Genomic DNA, 16782 nt, shown 5'->3' with positions numbered 1-16782 from the left:
CTCCACCCTTCAAAAAAATCGTAACCCCTTATTTATCCATCGACGTCGCTGTATGAGGGCTTGTTCTTTGCGGGACGAGTTGTATTTTTCAATGGTGCTATTTAAAGTACCATATAACGTACTGAAAACCTTTAAAAAAATTCTAAGTGGAGTAAAATGAAAAAAAAACCTACATTTCGCCATCTTTCAGTGCGTCTTGTTTTTTTACGGCGCACAAACGGCAACAAAAGCGACATGATAACTTCATTCTATGGGTTGGTACGATTACTACGATAACAAACTTGTATAGTTTTTTTTACTATACTACTCTTTTTTTTTTCAAAGACATTTGATTTTTTTCAATTATTTTCTGCGGTCATTTTGTGCGCACAATAATTATTTTTCCTTCGACGTAGTTGAGTGAGGGCTCATTTTTTGCGAGATGTCCTGTAGTTTCTGATAGTATCAATTTGGAGTACATACGACTTTTTGATGGCTTTTTATTGCGTTTTTTTTTGGGAGACAGGGTAATTAAAAAAGTGCATTTCTGGTGTTCTTTTTTTTTTTTTTCTGACGACGTTCACCGTGCAGGAAAAATAATGCTATTCTTTGATAGATCAGACTTTTACGGACACGGCAATACCAAAGACATATTTTTATTTTATGATTTAGATTTTTTAATAATAGATATGGCAAAAGGGGGGTGATTTAAACTTTTATAACTTTTTTTTTTACAATTAAAAAACTTTATTGATTTTTTTTTTTTACTTTACTTTAAAATCCCCCTGGGGGACTACAACCAGCGAAGCTTTGATCACTTCTGCAGTATGACATAATGCTATAGCATTATGTCATACTGCCATTTAATAGGCAGTCTATGAAGCCACCCCACAGGGATGGCTTGATAGGCAGTCTGCTAAGGCAGCCCTGGGGCCTTTCTAATGGCCCCTGGCTGCCATGACACCTGCACGGCTCCCTCGATCTCACTGCGGGGGAGGCCGAGCGAGACCCCCATATATCGTTTGGGGGATTTAAATGCCGCTGTCAGAATTGACAGCGGCATTTAAATGGTTAATAGCCGCGATCGGCTGAACTGCCCCGCAACCTCTCTTCATACATACCCCGCCGCTCTAAGACATACCTATACGTTGTAGAGAGGGAAGGGGTTAAAAACTAAATAAAAGGTTCAACTTGATGGGCAAACAATCCCTCACAAGTTTCTGCCAGCTGACATTTGCAAGAAACCCATCAGATTTCTTGCAATTATTGCGTGGCGGGCACAGCATCTTGTGATTTGCAATATCATTTCTTGGGCCCCCTGTCCAAGGCCGAGCTGACAGGTCTCCGAGATGAGCCTATCGAAGAGATAAGCTCACCAGGAAGAATCGCAGCAATTGCAGCATGCCATGATTTAAACCCCGCGAGTGGAGAATCGCTATGATTCTTCGCTCGCGGACGCCTGCATTTCGTTTTCCCTATGGAAAGCTTCACAGAGCGTAATCACCCGCGGATCCTCACCCGTGGACAGGCAGCCTTACTGTGTGACGGGTTTAATGGGCAGAGTCACTATGTAGCTACAAGATACAAGAATATCACACAAGCGACTGACTGATCAGGGAGCCACACGTTCAAATCCTCTTGTGAGACTAAAGAATGGAAAACAAAGAAACGATCTAACAAGAAAAGAGGCTTTATTCTTGGAGGAAAATACAAATGCTGAATCGCCACATTGGTATCACTGAAATCATCATGTTTGGCGCTTTCACACTTGCGCTGATGATTCCGTTTTCCTGCTTCGTTGGGGAACAGGAAAAGGGAAATCGTCACAGCCAAATGGTTCGTCTCTGCCACCGATCAGTGCTGGACGGACCCCACTTACTATAATGGGGGTCCGTCCGCTTTATGCTCAGCTGCCCGGTTTTGGGGTGGAAGAATGCATGCAGCACTTTCTCTTCTGGTATTTGCAGCGGGATCTGCGATGGAACCTCCGGCCAGAGGGGGGCGCAGATGTTAAGCCACCTTACTCATCCCGTATAAAAAACAGAAAGCGAATACCAGAATTGCTGAAATTCTGCAAAGTATTCCTCAGTTCTGCAGTTACAAAAAACAAAATAGGTTATATGCACCCCAAAAACGGTGGCTTTGAAACTGCCTTTGTTGCCCATAGCAACCAATCACAGCGCAGCTTTCATTTCACCACAACAGTCTAAGCAATGACAGATGTGCTGATTGGTTGCTAGGGGCAACAAAGGTAGTTTTTTGTTAGCTTCATGAATCCCTATAGACTCCAGCTCACACTTGACACAAATATCTACTGGAACAACACAGTAAACACAAAGAAATGTCCATTGTGAGATCACACAACGCCCTTGGTTGGCATCTGTAACCAACCACAACATGGCCGCCGGACGTGCCTCCCTCTTCCGCTGACGTGCTGACGTCACTGCCGGGCCTCTCTTCCCTTCACCTCGTGTAGCGGTGATCTGACGTCACTTCCGGGCGGAGTCGGTGATCTAGAAGACGAGTGTGAGCACGGACAGGTGAGCGCTCTGTGTGCTCGAGAGGGGTTGTTGGTTTACCGGGCGGGTGGCCCGGAGTGCTGGGGAGGAGATGGAGAGTGCAGCGGCCGAGACCCTCCCCCTGCCGTATAATGGCGGGAAACCGCCCCATGGGTGCAGCACGACGCCTCCGAGCACTTACCGTATGGTAGTGATCCTCACTAGATGCCATGTCGTTTCGCGAGCTGGAGGAGAAAATGGCGCTAATGAGGGGGGATGAGGGAGGCAGATGGCAGATTATCTATAGAACAAGGGCTGCTGCCGTAGTAACGCGGGTAGACCTCGGTGAGCGGTATGATGGCGGTTGTAAGCTGGTTGCTATGGGCAACCCCACATCCCAGTGTTGCGCATCTGGCTCTAGCCCGGAGGGAACGGGATAAAGAGCTGTATTAAGTAATTAGGTAAAGGACCCCCCCTCATCTCTAGGATAAATGGATTCTTCCATGCACAAGCTAAACAGAAGAGGGCCGGCCCATCCTGGTAAGGGGGGAGTTCAGCTTTGAGTAACGTTTCCTAGTATGTGTAGGCCCGCATGGTGTGTGTGTTTTATGTGCGCTGCATCTGTATTTCAGGCACGCAGAAAATAAAATGCAAGGCCCAGTTAATGTCTTTTTTTTTTTTCCTCTCTCTGATTTTTAGCTTTTTTAACCCCGCACTCCCTCCTGTGTCCTGTAACGTGTAAAAATGCAGGAATACGCACGCAGTCGTGTAATTGCTGTCTTTACGCAATTCCATAGACTTTAATGAGCGACTTTTGGTCCATGGCACAAACCATAGTAGGACGTGCGGTTCTGTTTTTTCTTCCAAGGCCTCATGTCCGCGGGCACAGCGGTATCCGACCCTGCGGGTCTTCTACTTACCCGTCCGGGTCTCCGTTTTCTTCCCTGCAGGTGTGTGCGGAAGCGCCGCACAGGGGGAGTGGAGGTTTTTCTTTTTAAACTCCTGCTTTCCCCCAGAATTCACGGCCCATCCACAATTACATTGCAGCCAGGCCGCAGATCAGACGGCTTCCATTGACTTCAATGGGAACCACACTGAAATGGAGCAAATCCACATGCTTTATTTTATGTGTGCTCGCCCAGGTATCCCTATCGGCGGTTTGATGTGCGGACCTCCCGCGCAGATTACACAAATCGGGTGCGTCCGTGGACACTGGGCCCAACGTGTAAAATACGTATTTCTGGATGTTCCAAATAAATGTGCAGATAGGCAGAATGTGCCCTAAAGGCGTATTCACCATTGTACATCACACATCTGGTCATGGACTTCTCTAGAGCAGCACCGACCCTCTGGAACGCTCTACCCCAAAACATCCGGACAATCCCCCGACGCACATAACCATAGAGGCATACCAAACCTCCTGATCTAGTCCCCCACAATATGCCCCCTGCCCCTCCCTGTGGCTTTCCACTTTTGCCTATCATGTACACCTCTGGCCCCGCACCTCTTGTATATCACATGTTATCGATGCATTGCTGTGTTCCCCCTCGCTCCACCGCCTTCCCCTGTACCTTCTGTATCACCCCAACCCCCCTTGTCTCTAAGTAATTGAATACCACATGTACTGTTGTAAGTCCTCTATCTTTTGTATTGTTTGTGTTCCCCGTGTGCCTGTATACCGCTGCGGAACAAGTTGGCGCCATACAACTAAAGATTAGATAATTACACTAAAGCTTTTTCAGCGGGTGCCGCCATAGTTGTGGTCTGCCTTCATCTTTACACATTTCTGGAGCACAGCAGACCTTCCAAGTGTCCTCGGCCAAGTGCGACCCAGTAATGGTGGACGGCCCGAGCAGCGGACCCTTCCCGATCAACTGAGGAAAGATCATCAATAGTAAACTCCCAGAAAACCCCTTTAACACGAGGACGCCTCCGGTGTTTGCAGTTTATTATGACACTGGGCTGCAGTTGAGAGAAGTTGGTATATGGCGCTGTGTGATGATTGGACCACTTTTTAGTTTTGTTTCAGGATGCCTAAATCAAAGGAACTAGTTTCTTCAAGCTCATCTGCAAGTGAATCGGATAGTGAGGTCGATCAGAAGGTAAGTGTCTGTCAGTAGATTTTGTTCTATTTCTTATTCAAGGGATATTCCAGAAAAAACGAAAAAGAGAAAAAAAAAAGTTTGCGTCCTTAAGGGGTTAAACTTTAGAAACCCTTGAGTAACTTCCCATTATGGTAATATGGCCCAGTCAGTCTGTCTCCATGGGGTTCATATGTTTTTGTTGTGCTTGTACAGGGTGGGCCATGGAACAGTAGCCCACCTCCCATCCTAGCACCGCACTCTTAACAGGAGGCTATAGCCCGTCCATTTTACCTGAGCAGTATAAGAAAGCTGCGCTCTGATTGGTTGCTTCGGGCAACAAAAACAGATTTTCTTTCATAAATCTGCCCCATGGTGTTCTCCTTGGAGCGGTGAATAGTTATCGTGGCAGGTTATCTGTGAAGCAGATCAATTAAAGGGGTTGTCTCGCGAAATCAAGTGGGGGTATACACTTCTGTATGGCCATATTAATGCACTTTGTAATATACATCGTGCATTAAATATGAGCCATACAGAAGTCATTCACTTACCTGCTCCGTTGCTAGCGTCCTCATCGCCATGGTTCCGTCTAATTTCGGGGTCGTCTTGCTTTTTTAGACGCGCTTGCGCAGATGGGTTTTCTCCCTTTGGCTCTGCTCGGCAGCATCTGCGTTTTGGCCCCGCCCCCTTGTAGCGTCATCGCGTAGCTCCGCCCCATGACGTGTGCCGGTTCCAGCCTCCTGGTTGGCTGGAATCGGCATGTGACGGGGCGGAGCTACGCGATGATGCGTACAAGGGGGCGGAGCCAAAACGCAGATGCTGCCGAGCAGAGCCAAAGGGAGAAGACCGCACAGCGCAAGCGCGTCTAAAAAAGCAAGAAGACCCCGAAATTAGACGGAACCATGGCGACGAGGACGCTAGCAACGGAGCAGGTAAGTGAATAACTTCTGTATGGCTCATATTTAATGCACGATGTATATTACAAAGTGCATTAATATGGCCATACAGAAGTGCTGAACCCCACTTGATTTCGCGAGACAACCCCTTTAAGGAAAGGCAAGAAGCCTTCACCAAAAATTACCAGGTACAAAACTACCTGCTAAACATTGTATTCAGAGCCTTGTTCAGAAATGGCGCTAAACCGGGTCTACCGCGAACATGAAGATACCGAGAACACGTTGGTCCAGACTTCTGAAAATGTGACATTCGGCGATGCAAATAGGCCTTGAAAATCAACTGGTACACCAACTTGCTGGGACCGTCTATCAGGAACAACATGTTAGCGAGTGCTGAACCCTTAACGAATAGCGTGTGCAGGAAATGAAAGAGCGCGATAAAGCTAAATGCGTAAACTACTGTATGTGATTGCTAACTGAATGCTAGACGACTTTCGGACACGTTGCTGTATTTCATGACTGAGAAACTGCTCTACTGAAAATCCCCACCGGACTCATGAAGCCCCACTGCACTACCGCAAAATTCACTTTTGGCGTGCAGCGGCGGAAATACTTTTCTTCAAATCAACTGTGAATACCGCGGTTTATCGGGACATAGTTCGTAGTAAACTGTTCAACACCAGAAGAAAGAATGTACTTCTTTTTCCAACAGGATGGGGCAGCATGCCGCACCTCCCACGAGTCACTTTTTTTTAAAGAACTGTTTATAGAAGAGCAAAGGGTTACGGCCACCACGTTCCCCAGACTTGTCCACATGAGATTTTTTTATTTTATTTGTGGAGAAGTTTTAAAGTAAAAAGTGCACAGCATTAATCTACATAACTGGATAAACTTAAGGAAAACATTGCGAACGCTATCTGCATCATTGCAGTTGAAGAGCTGCAGACAGTATCAGCCAACATAGAAGTGCATGAAAGTGAACGGGGACCATTTACAGCACCTATTGTAACTTGTGGGTAAATCAGTAGAGCTTTGGAAAAAAAATAAACCACTTTTTCTTCATTAGGGCTTATTCAGATGTCCGTATATTGGCTGGATTTTCACGCCTGGCCAATATGTGCTGTCCCTCTCTGCAGGGGGAGGAGGCGGGCAGGGCCGGGAGCAGTGCAATGAGCTCCCACCTCCTCTCTGGCCCTCACCACTGTTTGCAATGGGAGGGGTAGGATGGAGGTGGGGCTTAGTCTCTGCCCCGCCCCCTCCCATTGCAAATAGTGGTGAGGGGGCGGGAGCTCAGTGCACTGCTCCCGTCCTGTCCCTCCCCCTTCCCCTGCAGAGGGGGACAGCGTATATCGCCCGGCCGATATACGGATGTCAGAATAAGCCCTTAATCAGTATTGTAAATGGCCAGCTACTTATCTGGGACCTAATTAACTGATGGGTTGATTCATAGGACACAAATTGCCTAATGTTTGTGAAATTGAGTAATTGAAATCTAGGGATGGATGTATCTGCACCTCTGTATGTTGGTGTATATAAGTCATGGCCTAAGACCAACAATACACATCCCTTTCTTATATGTACTAAGTTAACTCACACTATTTGTTGCAGACTCACGGCAGTAGATATTGGAGGGTTATGGGAGATGTGGCCTTCGGGAAGCTCTGAAAAAAATGTTTTCATTGTGCCGTTGGTGTACGGGATATTACTGTATAATGCTTTTTTTTTTTTTTCTTTTTCTTTTTAGGCAAAGAGAAAAAAGCAGCCCCCACCCGAGAAGGAAAAGCCAGCCAAGAAGCAGAAGTCAGGAGAAAGCTCCAAAGGATCTGCCTCCTCAAAACAGAGCAGCAGCAGCCAGGAGGATAACATGTTCCAGGTACGTTCAGACTGGCTGTATGCACAGAAATGATTGAATACACTGTGGTCGGTGTGTTAGAAAATGGAGCTCAGATACCATATTGTAGTGGGGGCCATATACATGCGCTCGCCCAGCAGCTATTTTTCCTGACCCCAAACGTACTCTCGGCTGAGTGTGCATGTGTTTTCAATAGGGAGAAAGAAATAAGCTGCCCCTGGACTTTTGGCCGCGGCTTACCATCCCTGGGAACAAAGGATTTGCATCTGGGAAGAGAAATCGTCCCCCCAGCCCCCCTTTCCTTTTCCTTTCATGCATATTAGAAATGGAAACTATAGCCAGCTTCATTTACTTGAATGGAGTTGTACTGTATTTTCCTAAGCCACTTACACATGATTGTAAAAAGTCAGCAGTGCTAAATCATGGCTGGGGTGTCCCTTCGTTTTTCGGAAGCATTGGGGTCCTGGAAGTTGGACTACGACCAATCATAAAGTGATGGCATATCGGAAGGATAAGCCATCATATTATATGATGGGAGTAACCCATAGACAGCACTTCCATGTGTCTACATGTGTTATCATGACTTATGGTTCTTTTGCATGGCATGAACTGTCGTGCAAACTATGCAAGTATTGTTGGCATAGCTCACAGTGATTCCAGAATGGAGGCAGAGTGGGCTGCAGAGCGCTTTCCCACGCCCGCCTCTGTTCACAGTAAGGACAGTCGTTCAAAAGTGAACGACTGCTGTTTACACCGACCAATACGTCACTTAGTGTTCTGCATGCAGAAAGTGAACGATTCTCACTTAGTCGCTGCATGCATTTACATGGGAACCTGAACTCTTCTCAACAATCGTCTTGTGTAAAAGCGCTATTAAGCTAGGGCTACATTGCGACTTTGGCCATTATACAGGTCATGTAACCAAAGATCGCTGTGCAGACCTGTGACTTTGCACGTTCGTTAGAGTCAGTTGGCTTACTGTGATTGAAGAAGGAAAAATAATTCTACCTCAGGATGTTTTTTAGTGACCTGACAGTCACACCTCATCCCATTGACATTAATGATTGTGAAGCCGCAGCGCTACACAGGTGTCTGGTCATGCGACCTGTGTTGAGGTAGTCATGGTGTAGCCCTAGCTTTAAACTTGGGAAAATGTTCCCATGTAATAACTATGGTGGATAACCAATTCTATTCCTTCCCAGATCCTCTCAAAAATCTATGAACCGCCACTTATTTTCTAATTTATTTTTTTCAGATTGGCAAAATGCGGTATGTCAGTGTCCGTGACTTCAAAGGAAAAGTGCTCGTTGATATTAGAGAATATTTTATGGACAACCAAGGAGAAATGAAACCAGGAAGGAAAGGTAATTTGTATTCATGTTTTAGAGGGCCACAGCCACACAGCAACCTTTTGGTTGTGGTAAAATAGTGAGTTAACATCATGTCATCTGTGTTTCATCGGGACAGGTGACTGTCAGAAGGGGGCTTCATCGGAGAAAATACTGGGCAGGGATTGGGCCGCAAGGGACTCTGGGCTAACATTTTCTCTAAAGCCTCCTTCAAACTGTTTGGATCAATATTTTTTCCAGCATGATGGCGCACCATGTCACAAGGGAAAAGTGGTAACTAAGTAGATCGGGAAACAAAGCGTGGAAGTTTTGGGTCCATGGCCAGGAATCTCTTGAGGATCTCAATCCAGTTGTGGGAACCTGTGGTCAATCCTGAAAAAGCGGGTGGACAAACGAAAACATAGATATTGTGATAAACTCCGAGCACTGGTCAGGAAGAATGGGTTGCTATTAGTCAGGATTTGGCCTAGAGGCTGATATCCGCATGCCAGGGCTAATTGCAGAAGTCTTGAAAATTAAGGGCCAACACAGTAAATATGGAGTCTTTGCCTAAACTTGATACATTTGTCAGTAAAGGTGTAAAGGCTTATGCAATGCTTATAATCGTTCATACAGTCGTGCTTAAAAATATTGAGAACTGACACAAATTTTGGTTTTCACAAAAGCTTTCTATTGCAGTGTTCTTAAGTCTTTTATTCAGTCAGATGTTTCCATGGTATACTGGGGTACGATCTGCAGCCGATTCAGATAAATGGTCTTGCTTATGCTCTGTTTTGCAGGTATCTCTTTAAACCCTGAGCAGTGGAACCAGCTGAAGGAACAGATGTCTGACATTGACGATGCAATAAGAAAACTGTAACCCTCCATCCATTGGCAGAGGAACCACATGTTTTAGTTTTAAGCACTCTTTTTACATTTGCAACTTTTTGTTTTCTACTTTGTTTTATGGATTATTGTTCTTTTGGATTGCGAAATGATTTGTAAGATGACGCATTTTTATGTGCATTAAAACAAGGCAAATTTGAAATACAGTTTGAGCCTCAATTTAAAACTGGAGAATAGGAAAAACACGATGCTCCTCGCCGCTGCTTATCCTTAGGCCAATGTGTGTGCGCGCGTTCCTGTTTTCTGCATAGTTGTGATCAAAATTGTGTAACTAGTTATTTATATGAATTCCTGTAGAAATTTTCATTACTGTTACCAATACAAATGGAGCAAAAGGTTCTCGGTGTAGGCTAGAAACTGATGATGTCCCTTTAAGTAATGTCCGTATTATCAAGTGATGTGTAACTTTTTTTCTTTATAAATTGTTTTGTAAAATCTTGATATTTCAATAAAGGATAGTACCAATACAACAAACGTAACACAGACGGGGTGCGTGTTCAACGTATGAATGCCAGGAGAAGCCGGCCACAGCCATGGCGCAGACGGCTAGTAGCCGTAACTTCATGCTTGTTGAACTTACCAAATTCTCGTTATCTCTGTTGGCAAAGAGCAGCTATTTGGTAAATGTGGCACTGCATACCCGAAAAAGGAAAATTTAAGGCTCTTGCTTGTAAGAATGAAACCTGTTTAAGCCATGTTTTCCCTAATGCCACGTTTGGATTGATTCTCTGCCAGGCTGCATGGACATTCGATAGCTTATGTCAAGGCAAGTTTCTCATGGTATTTGTGAGATGTATCAAGAATGTTTTTTTTTTTTTTTTCTTTTTTGGTCAGCTCAGCCCCTTAGGCCACCTGCAGACGGGCGGGTCGGATCCAGCGGCGAGAATTCTCGCCGCGGGACCAGACCCGAGCGCCTGCAGGGAGGAGCGCGTACTCACCCGCGCCCGGCGGCCTCGGCTCTTTCATGTGCCGGCTGCCGGGCAGCCAGCACATGCGCACACCGGAGCCGCCGGCTGGGTGAGTGACGTTTCTGTGCGAGGTTCTGCGAGCCCCGCACAGAAATAGGACATGCCGTGGTTTGTTTGCCGCGCGACCAAACCGTGGCCGTCTGCATAGGAGTGCATATTGTAATGCACTCCTATGCAGGCTTTCAGTGGCGGAAATCGTGCGGCGGGATTTCCGCCCATCTGCAGGCGGCCTTACAGATGTTTTCTGGGGCTGAGCCGTTGATGATCTACCCTGAGAATAGGTCATCAATAGTTAATGGGCGGGGTCCGCTACTTGGCACCGCTGGCAATCAGTTCTTGCCAACCTGCAATCAGAAAGGGCAGAACCGGAAACTGACAGCTCTGTCCACGTTTTAAGTGGCCCGGATTGAATTTAATGGGACCTGTGCCTACAGTTAAACTGGGCTGCTGAAATGTGAACTGAGCTGTCACCTTTTGTCCCTGCTGACAAAAAGCTGCATAACACATGATCAGGTGCCCCAAAGGGGCGGGTTCCTGCTGATCAATAGTTCAGAGCTGAACGACTCCTTTTAGGGCTTCTTCACGTGTGAGCCCAAACCAGAAAAGGACTGTATAGAGAGAAAATACAATAGGAAAGATTTGCATTTATTCCATATTTTAAACTTACTCCTGGTTTTGACTCTCAAAATCCTGATGAAAAATACACCTGTGCGTAGGGGCCCTTAAACGGGTAAAATATCCTGGCTCAGTTGGTGGGTGTCGGACTGCTGCGAGCTGCACTGATGGCCAAAATGGAGGTCCAAATGTTCTGGAATGATGGAGCGGTGGCCACGCATGTACACAGTTGCTTGATTAAATGGTCTTTGTCATAAAAAGAAAAAAAAACCCTATACTTACCTATTCCTACCCAGGCTGTCTTACTGCCTCTTCTCCTGGCTCCTGCGGTCACCTTGCCTCCAGCTGGATCCTCTTCTTTCTGTCTTGGAGCGTCCAATAGTTGCAGTTCACTTCCTGCAGGGCAGTGAACACTATGAATGGCGTAGCATTCAATGCCTAGCCAGGAATGGCGAAACGTTATCAGCCTGCAATTCGGCATTCCCTGCTATGCAGTGAACGCTACGTGACTAGTGATGTCACGTACACGGACCTGCAGGAAGGAGACTGTCGGCAATGTACGTAACATCATAGGAAAAAGAGGATCTGGACGGCTGGAGGTGATGTGACCCGGGGGCCTGCAGGAGCCAGGTGCAGGTCGGCTAAGTATAGCATTTTATATATGATGAGGGAACCCCTTTAGGGAAAAAGTCAAGCACTTGAACCCTGTCCTCAGTAGTCGCGATGAGAAGAAGGGGGCGGCTACCGCTCCATTTCAGGAGTTTTTGAACTCCTGTTGTAGTGATTGGTCAGTTTCCAACTCTTATTAGTGGATAGAGGGGGGGGGCACGACGACGACTTTATTTTAAAAAGGAAAAAAAAAAAAAGCTAACCACAATACCCATATTTAATTGTCTGGTTTGCTACTGTACATAAATTCCTGTGCGGACCAGTATACACAGCACATTCCCCATACAAGTTGCTGCTGAGAATACTCAGGATCAGCTGCTCTCTGGATATTGCAGCCCTAATACTACGTGGTGGTTATGTGCTGCTGTACAGGAGCTCCTATCATCTGTGTGACAAGGTGTAGCCACTGTATCTTCCAGTAGAAGCGATACTTCTCTTACATTGCTGTACTATAATGGAGCATGGTCCTGTATAAAACTTGAAGATTGTTGAGGTACAATATGGTTGTAACATGGCCATTACCCCCCCCCCCCCCCCCCCCTGACATCTAAGAATAGTGTAATCCTCGTTCTCGGGGCCTTTTTCTTAGTGTGTAATATAAATATGTACACACCACTTGGTCAAAGCTGATAAGGGCATGGATAACACACAACTGAAAGAAGCAGTGCAAAACTGAAAAGGGTTATGAACGACTAAATGGCTAATAACATATAACACTTTATTAGAGCACCCGACCCTACTATGATTGCAGCTTCCCTGATCAAAGGTGTTGTATTAAATCACATGACAAGTGTTCTGTGGATCCACACTAGATGGGATAGTCTAGCGATGTGAGAAACTACCAACGAGGCCTGGTCATCAGTGCTAGTCTAGCCGGGCCACGATTTCACTGCCAGTCTTTTAGAGGTTTTTTTCTTATGCAACTGTACGGAGAATGGTGTGATTGAGGAAGAACAGGTCCATACAACACTTGTGCTCTAAGGTACACTTATTGTCCACCTGTCTCTGGATGACTGACAACAAAACAGTTGGAGCTGCTAGTGTTTTTTAGACAATCAGATGGTCCTCTTAACTGGTGGTCTGTCAAGGGCGTCCTGAGCCCGGTCACCTTGTGTGCCCTCATGCATCCACTGGTCCCAACACCTAACAGTCTGGTCAGACGCTCCTCTCTACTGGGGGTCTGTAGGGGGGTCCTGAGCCTGGTCACCTTGTGTGCCCTCACACAACAACTGGTCCCAACACCTAACAGTCCGGTCAGAACGGTCCAGGTAGGGACAATTCATCGCTACGACCATCCAGCTCCCCACATCCCAATAATGCGCCCCTCTCAGATTCTGGTAACGGGCTGAAATCTCTTCTCTGCATCATAGAGGCGTCTAGTGGTCAACAGGCTCTACACAAGCGGAAGAAGAGGTCACTACACACAAGGAGCCTCCGAGAGCCTCTCATAGGACAAGGGGCAACCACTTTTATGGTGGCAAGACTGCTCATCTAATCACCCCAACTCTCATCATTTACATATCTGCCTGAGATGGAACTGAATGCTGAATTTTGCAGCAAAACAATAATTCCTTTTGGGTGCTGGTTTTAATTTTTTTTTTCTACAAAGAGTACAGCAAGCAAAAGAGCACAAAAATTGTATCATTGAGCTGTGATAAAACATCTCCTGGTCAGATGAATCCAGATTTCTGTTGCACCGTGCTGATAGGAGGGTCAGAATTTGGCACGAACAGCATGAATTGATGTCCACTTCCTGTCAGCTCACTAGAACATGTGAGCACTTCCACCTAATGTGCGGCAACTACAAGAAGCTTCCTGTCCGCAGGGGGCCGACATTCCTGCAGATCGATTTTATCACCTAGTGGAGTCTATTTCATGATTAATTGCTGCAGTTCTGATGGGCAAAGGAGTCCTAACCCGCTACTTGGTGGGAGTATCTAATAAAGTGGTTATTCAATGTACATACTGTATTTTATAATCACAGAAGGAAACGATAAACACACAAAAAAAATATCACAGAAAGTGGCCACATACTTACTCATATACTGATACAAGAGAGTAGGTATGGACAGCCAGACTGCTAAATGGAGGAGCAAGTAGCATGTGAATGGTACTGATGAGCAGCCACTCGCAAACCCTCCTGATATTGAGGCAGGCAGCTATTCAGTGCTTATTCCTGCGCAAAATACTAAATGCAGGGTGTCGGGCCACATGATACATGTAGTGCACCAGGCAGGCTTACACCTGATTAATGACGTCATACTTGAATCCAGCAGGCTGAACACGTAGAGGGCAGGTATGGACGTGTAGTGCACCATACAGGCTTGAGACCCATGTAGACACAACGAGTATCGCTCAAAAGTCATCTTTTGAGCGATAATCGTTGCTTGTAAATATGCCCATATTTCACTTTTCTGCTGAATGATGGATTTCAGTTAAGCAGAACAGCTGATAAGAAGGACCACACGCTGTGTTCTGCCCAGGGAGCGCTGAATACAGCTGATAACATTGTCTCAGCTGTCAGCCCTATGGCAGAACAAATGGAATTTATTCAGAGAATAGCGAGTGGTCTGTTCCCTGAATACAGGGACGGCCCGACGGCTCACACGCTACTAATTGGTACCATTAGTACCAAGTAGTAGTTTTATGCAAAATATTCGCTCAAAAGCCATCTTTTGAGAGATCATCTTTGTTTCTAAATGCACCTTTAGATTGTAAACCTGCATGGTGCACTACACATATCATGCGACCTGACACCCTGTATTTACTTTTTTTGTGCAGGAATAAGCACTAAGCAGCAGCCCGCCTCAATATAAAGAGGGTTTTTGAGTGGCTGCTCATCAGTGCCCTTCACATGTGTTACTTGCTCCTCTGTTTAGCAGTCTGGCTGTCTGCATGTTGAGGGATAAGTGGTGTCTATATCTTCCCTCTTGTATCAGTAAGTATATGGCCATTTTCTGTGATTTTTGTACTGTAGGTTATACACTTATGAAGATCTGTAGTTCTGGTGAAGCTCTGGGTTTTGTACATTTCTCACTTATGAACGGACTGAAACTACTACGGTATGTAAAGTCCCATCTGGCTTTTTCATTTTCTATAATTAGCAAAACTGTATAAACATTGTAAATTTCTTACCCTTTTGTCATCCATCCCTCAAGTACCAGAAACTGTTTCAGCTGTAGTCACATATCATGGTGGTCTACATGCTACACCGCACAGGAGAGCCGACAGCTCCTCTATATACTACACCGCACAGGAGAGCCGACAGCTCCTCTATATACTACACCACACAGGAGAGCCGACAGCTCTACATGCTACACTGCACAGGAGAGCTGACGGCTCCTCTATATACTACAGCACACAAGAGAGCCGACAGCTCCTCTATATACTACACAACACAGGAGAACCAACAGCTCCTCTATATACTACACCACACAGGAGAGCCGACAGCTCCTCTATATACTACACCACACAGGAGAGCCGACAGCTCCTCTATATACTACACCACACAGGAGAGCCGACAGCTCCTCTATATACTACACCACACAGGAGAGCCGACAGCTCCTCTATATACTACACCACACAGGAGAGACGACAGCTTCTCTATATACTACACCATACAGGAGAGCCGACAGCTCCATTATATACTACATCACACAGGAGAGCCGACAGCTCCCCTAAATACTACACCACACAGGAGAGCCGACAGCTCCTCTATATACTACACCACGCAGGAGAGCCCACAGCTCCTCTATATACTACACCACATAGGAGAGCCGACAGGTCCTCTATATACTACACCACACAGAAGAGCCGACAGCTCCTCTATATACTACACCACACAGGAGAGCCGACATTTCCTCTATATACTACACCACACAGGAGAGCTGACATCTCCTCTATATACTACACCACACAGGAGAGCCGACAGCTCCTCTATATACTACACCACACAGGAGAGCCGACAGCTCCTCTATATACTAAACCACACAGGAAAGCCAACAGCTTCTATATATACTACACCACACAGGAGAGCCAACAGCTCCTCTATACTACACCACACAGGAGAGCCGACAGCTTCACTGTATACTACACCACACAGGAGAGCCGACAGCTCCTCTATATACTACCCCACACAGGAAAGCCAACAGCTTCTATATATACTACACCACACAGGAGAAGCAACAGCTCCTCTATATACTCCACTACACAGGAGAACCAACAGCTCCTCTATATACTACAGCACACAGGAGATCCGACAGCTCCTCTATATACTACAGCACACAGGAGAGCCGACAGCTCCTCTATATACTACACCACACAGGAGAGCTGACAGCTTCTCTATATACTACACCACACAGGAGAGCCAACAGCTCCTCTATATACTACACCACACAGGAGAACCCACAGCTCCTCTATATACTACACAACACAGGAGAGCTGACAGCTTCTCTGTATACTACAACACACATTAGAGCCGACAGCTCCTCTATATACTACACCACACAGGAGATCCACCAGCTCCTCTACATGCTACACTGCACAGGAGAGCCAACAGCTCTACATGCTACACTACACAGGGAAGCCAACAGCTCCTCTATATACTACATTGCACAGGAGAGCTGACAGGTCTTCTTTATACTACACCACACAGGAGAGCCGACAGCACCTCTATATACTACACCACACAGGAGAGCCGACAGCTCTGCTATATACTACATCACACAGGAGAGCTGACAGCTCCTCTATATACTACACCACACAGGAGAGCCGACAGCTGCTCTATGTACTACACCACACAGGAGAGCAGACAACTTCTCTATATACTACACCCCACAGGAGAGCTGACAGCTCCTCTATATACTACACCCCACAGGAGAGCCGATAGCTCCTCTATATACTACACCCCACAGGAGAGCCGACAGCTCCTCTAAATACTTCAGCAAACAGGAGAGCCGACAGCTCCTCTATATACTACACCACAGGAGAA

At 46.2% G+C, this 16782-nt stretch overlaps 1 protein-coding gene across 2 annotated transcripts; it reads left to right on the top strand.

The window, feature by feature from the left end:
* Positions 1-2375: 2375 nt before the first annotated feature.
* SUB1 (SUB1 regulator of transcription) lies at positions 2376-9682 on the top strand. 2 transcript variants are annotated; one of them, XM_066602476.1, is made up of 5 exons: positions 2376-2519; positions 4496-4579; positions 7199-7327; positions 8562-8670; positions 9435-9682. In XM_066602476.1, exons 2-5 carry the CDS (start codon positions 4508-4510, stop codon positions 9512-9514), a joined length of 390 nt encoding a protein of 129 aa, XP_066458573.1. In that variant the 5' UTR covers positions 2376-2519; positions 4496-4507; the 3' UTR covers positions 9515-9682. The 2 variants fall into 2 exon arrangements, with proteins under 2 accessions (XP_066458573.1, XP_066458575.1); XM_066602478.1 differs by having other exon boundaries at positions 2427-2519; positions 4507-4579.
* Positions 9683-16782: the final 7100 nt, after the last annotated feature.

The sequence above is a fragment of the Eleutherodactylus coqui genome, chromosome 5, assembly GCF_035609145.1.
Source record: "Eleutherodactylus coqui strain aEleCoq1 chromosome 5, aEleCoq1.hap1, whole genome shotgun sequence".
In the NCBI taxonomy this organism is placed as follows: Eukaryota; Metazoa; Chordata; class Amphibia; order Anura; family Eleutherodactylidae; genus Eleutherodactylus; species Eleutherodactylus coqui.
The sequence above is the reverse complement of the archived record's forward strand: the minus strand, read 5'-3'. Positions and strand labels throughout refer to the sequence as shown.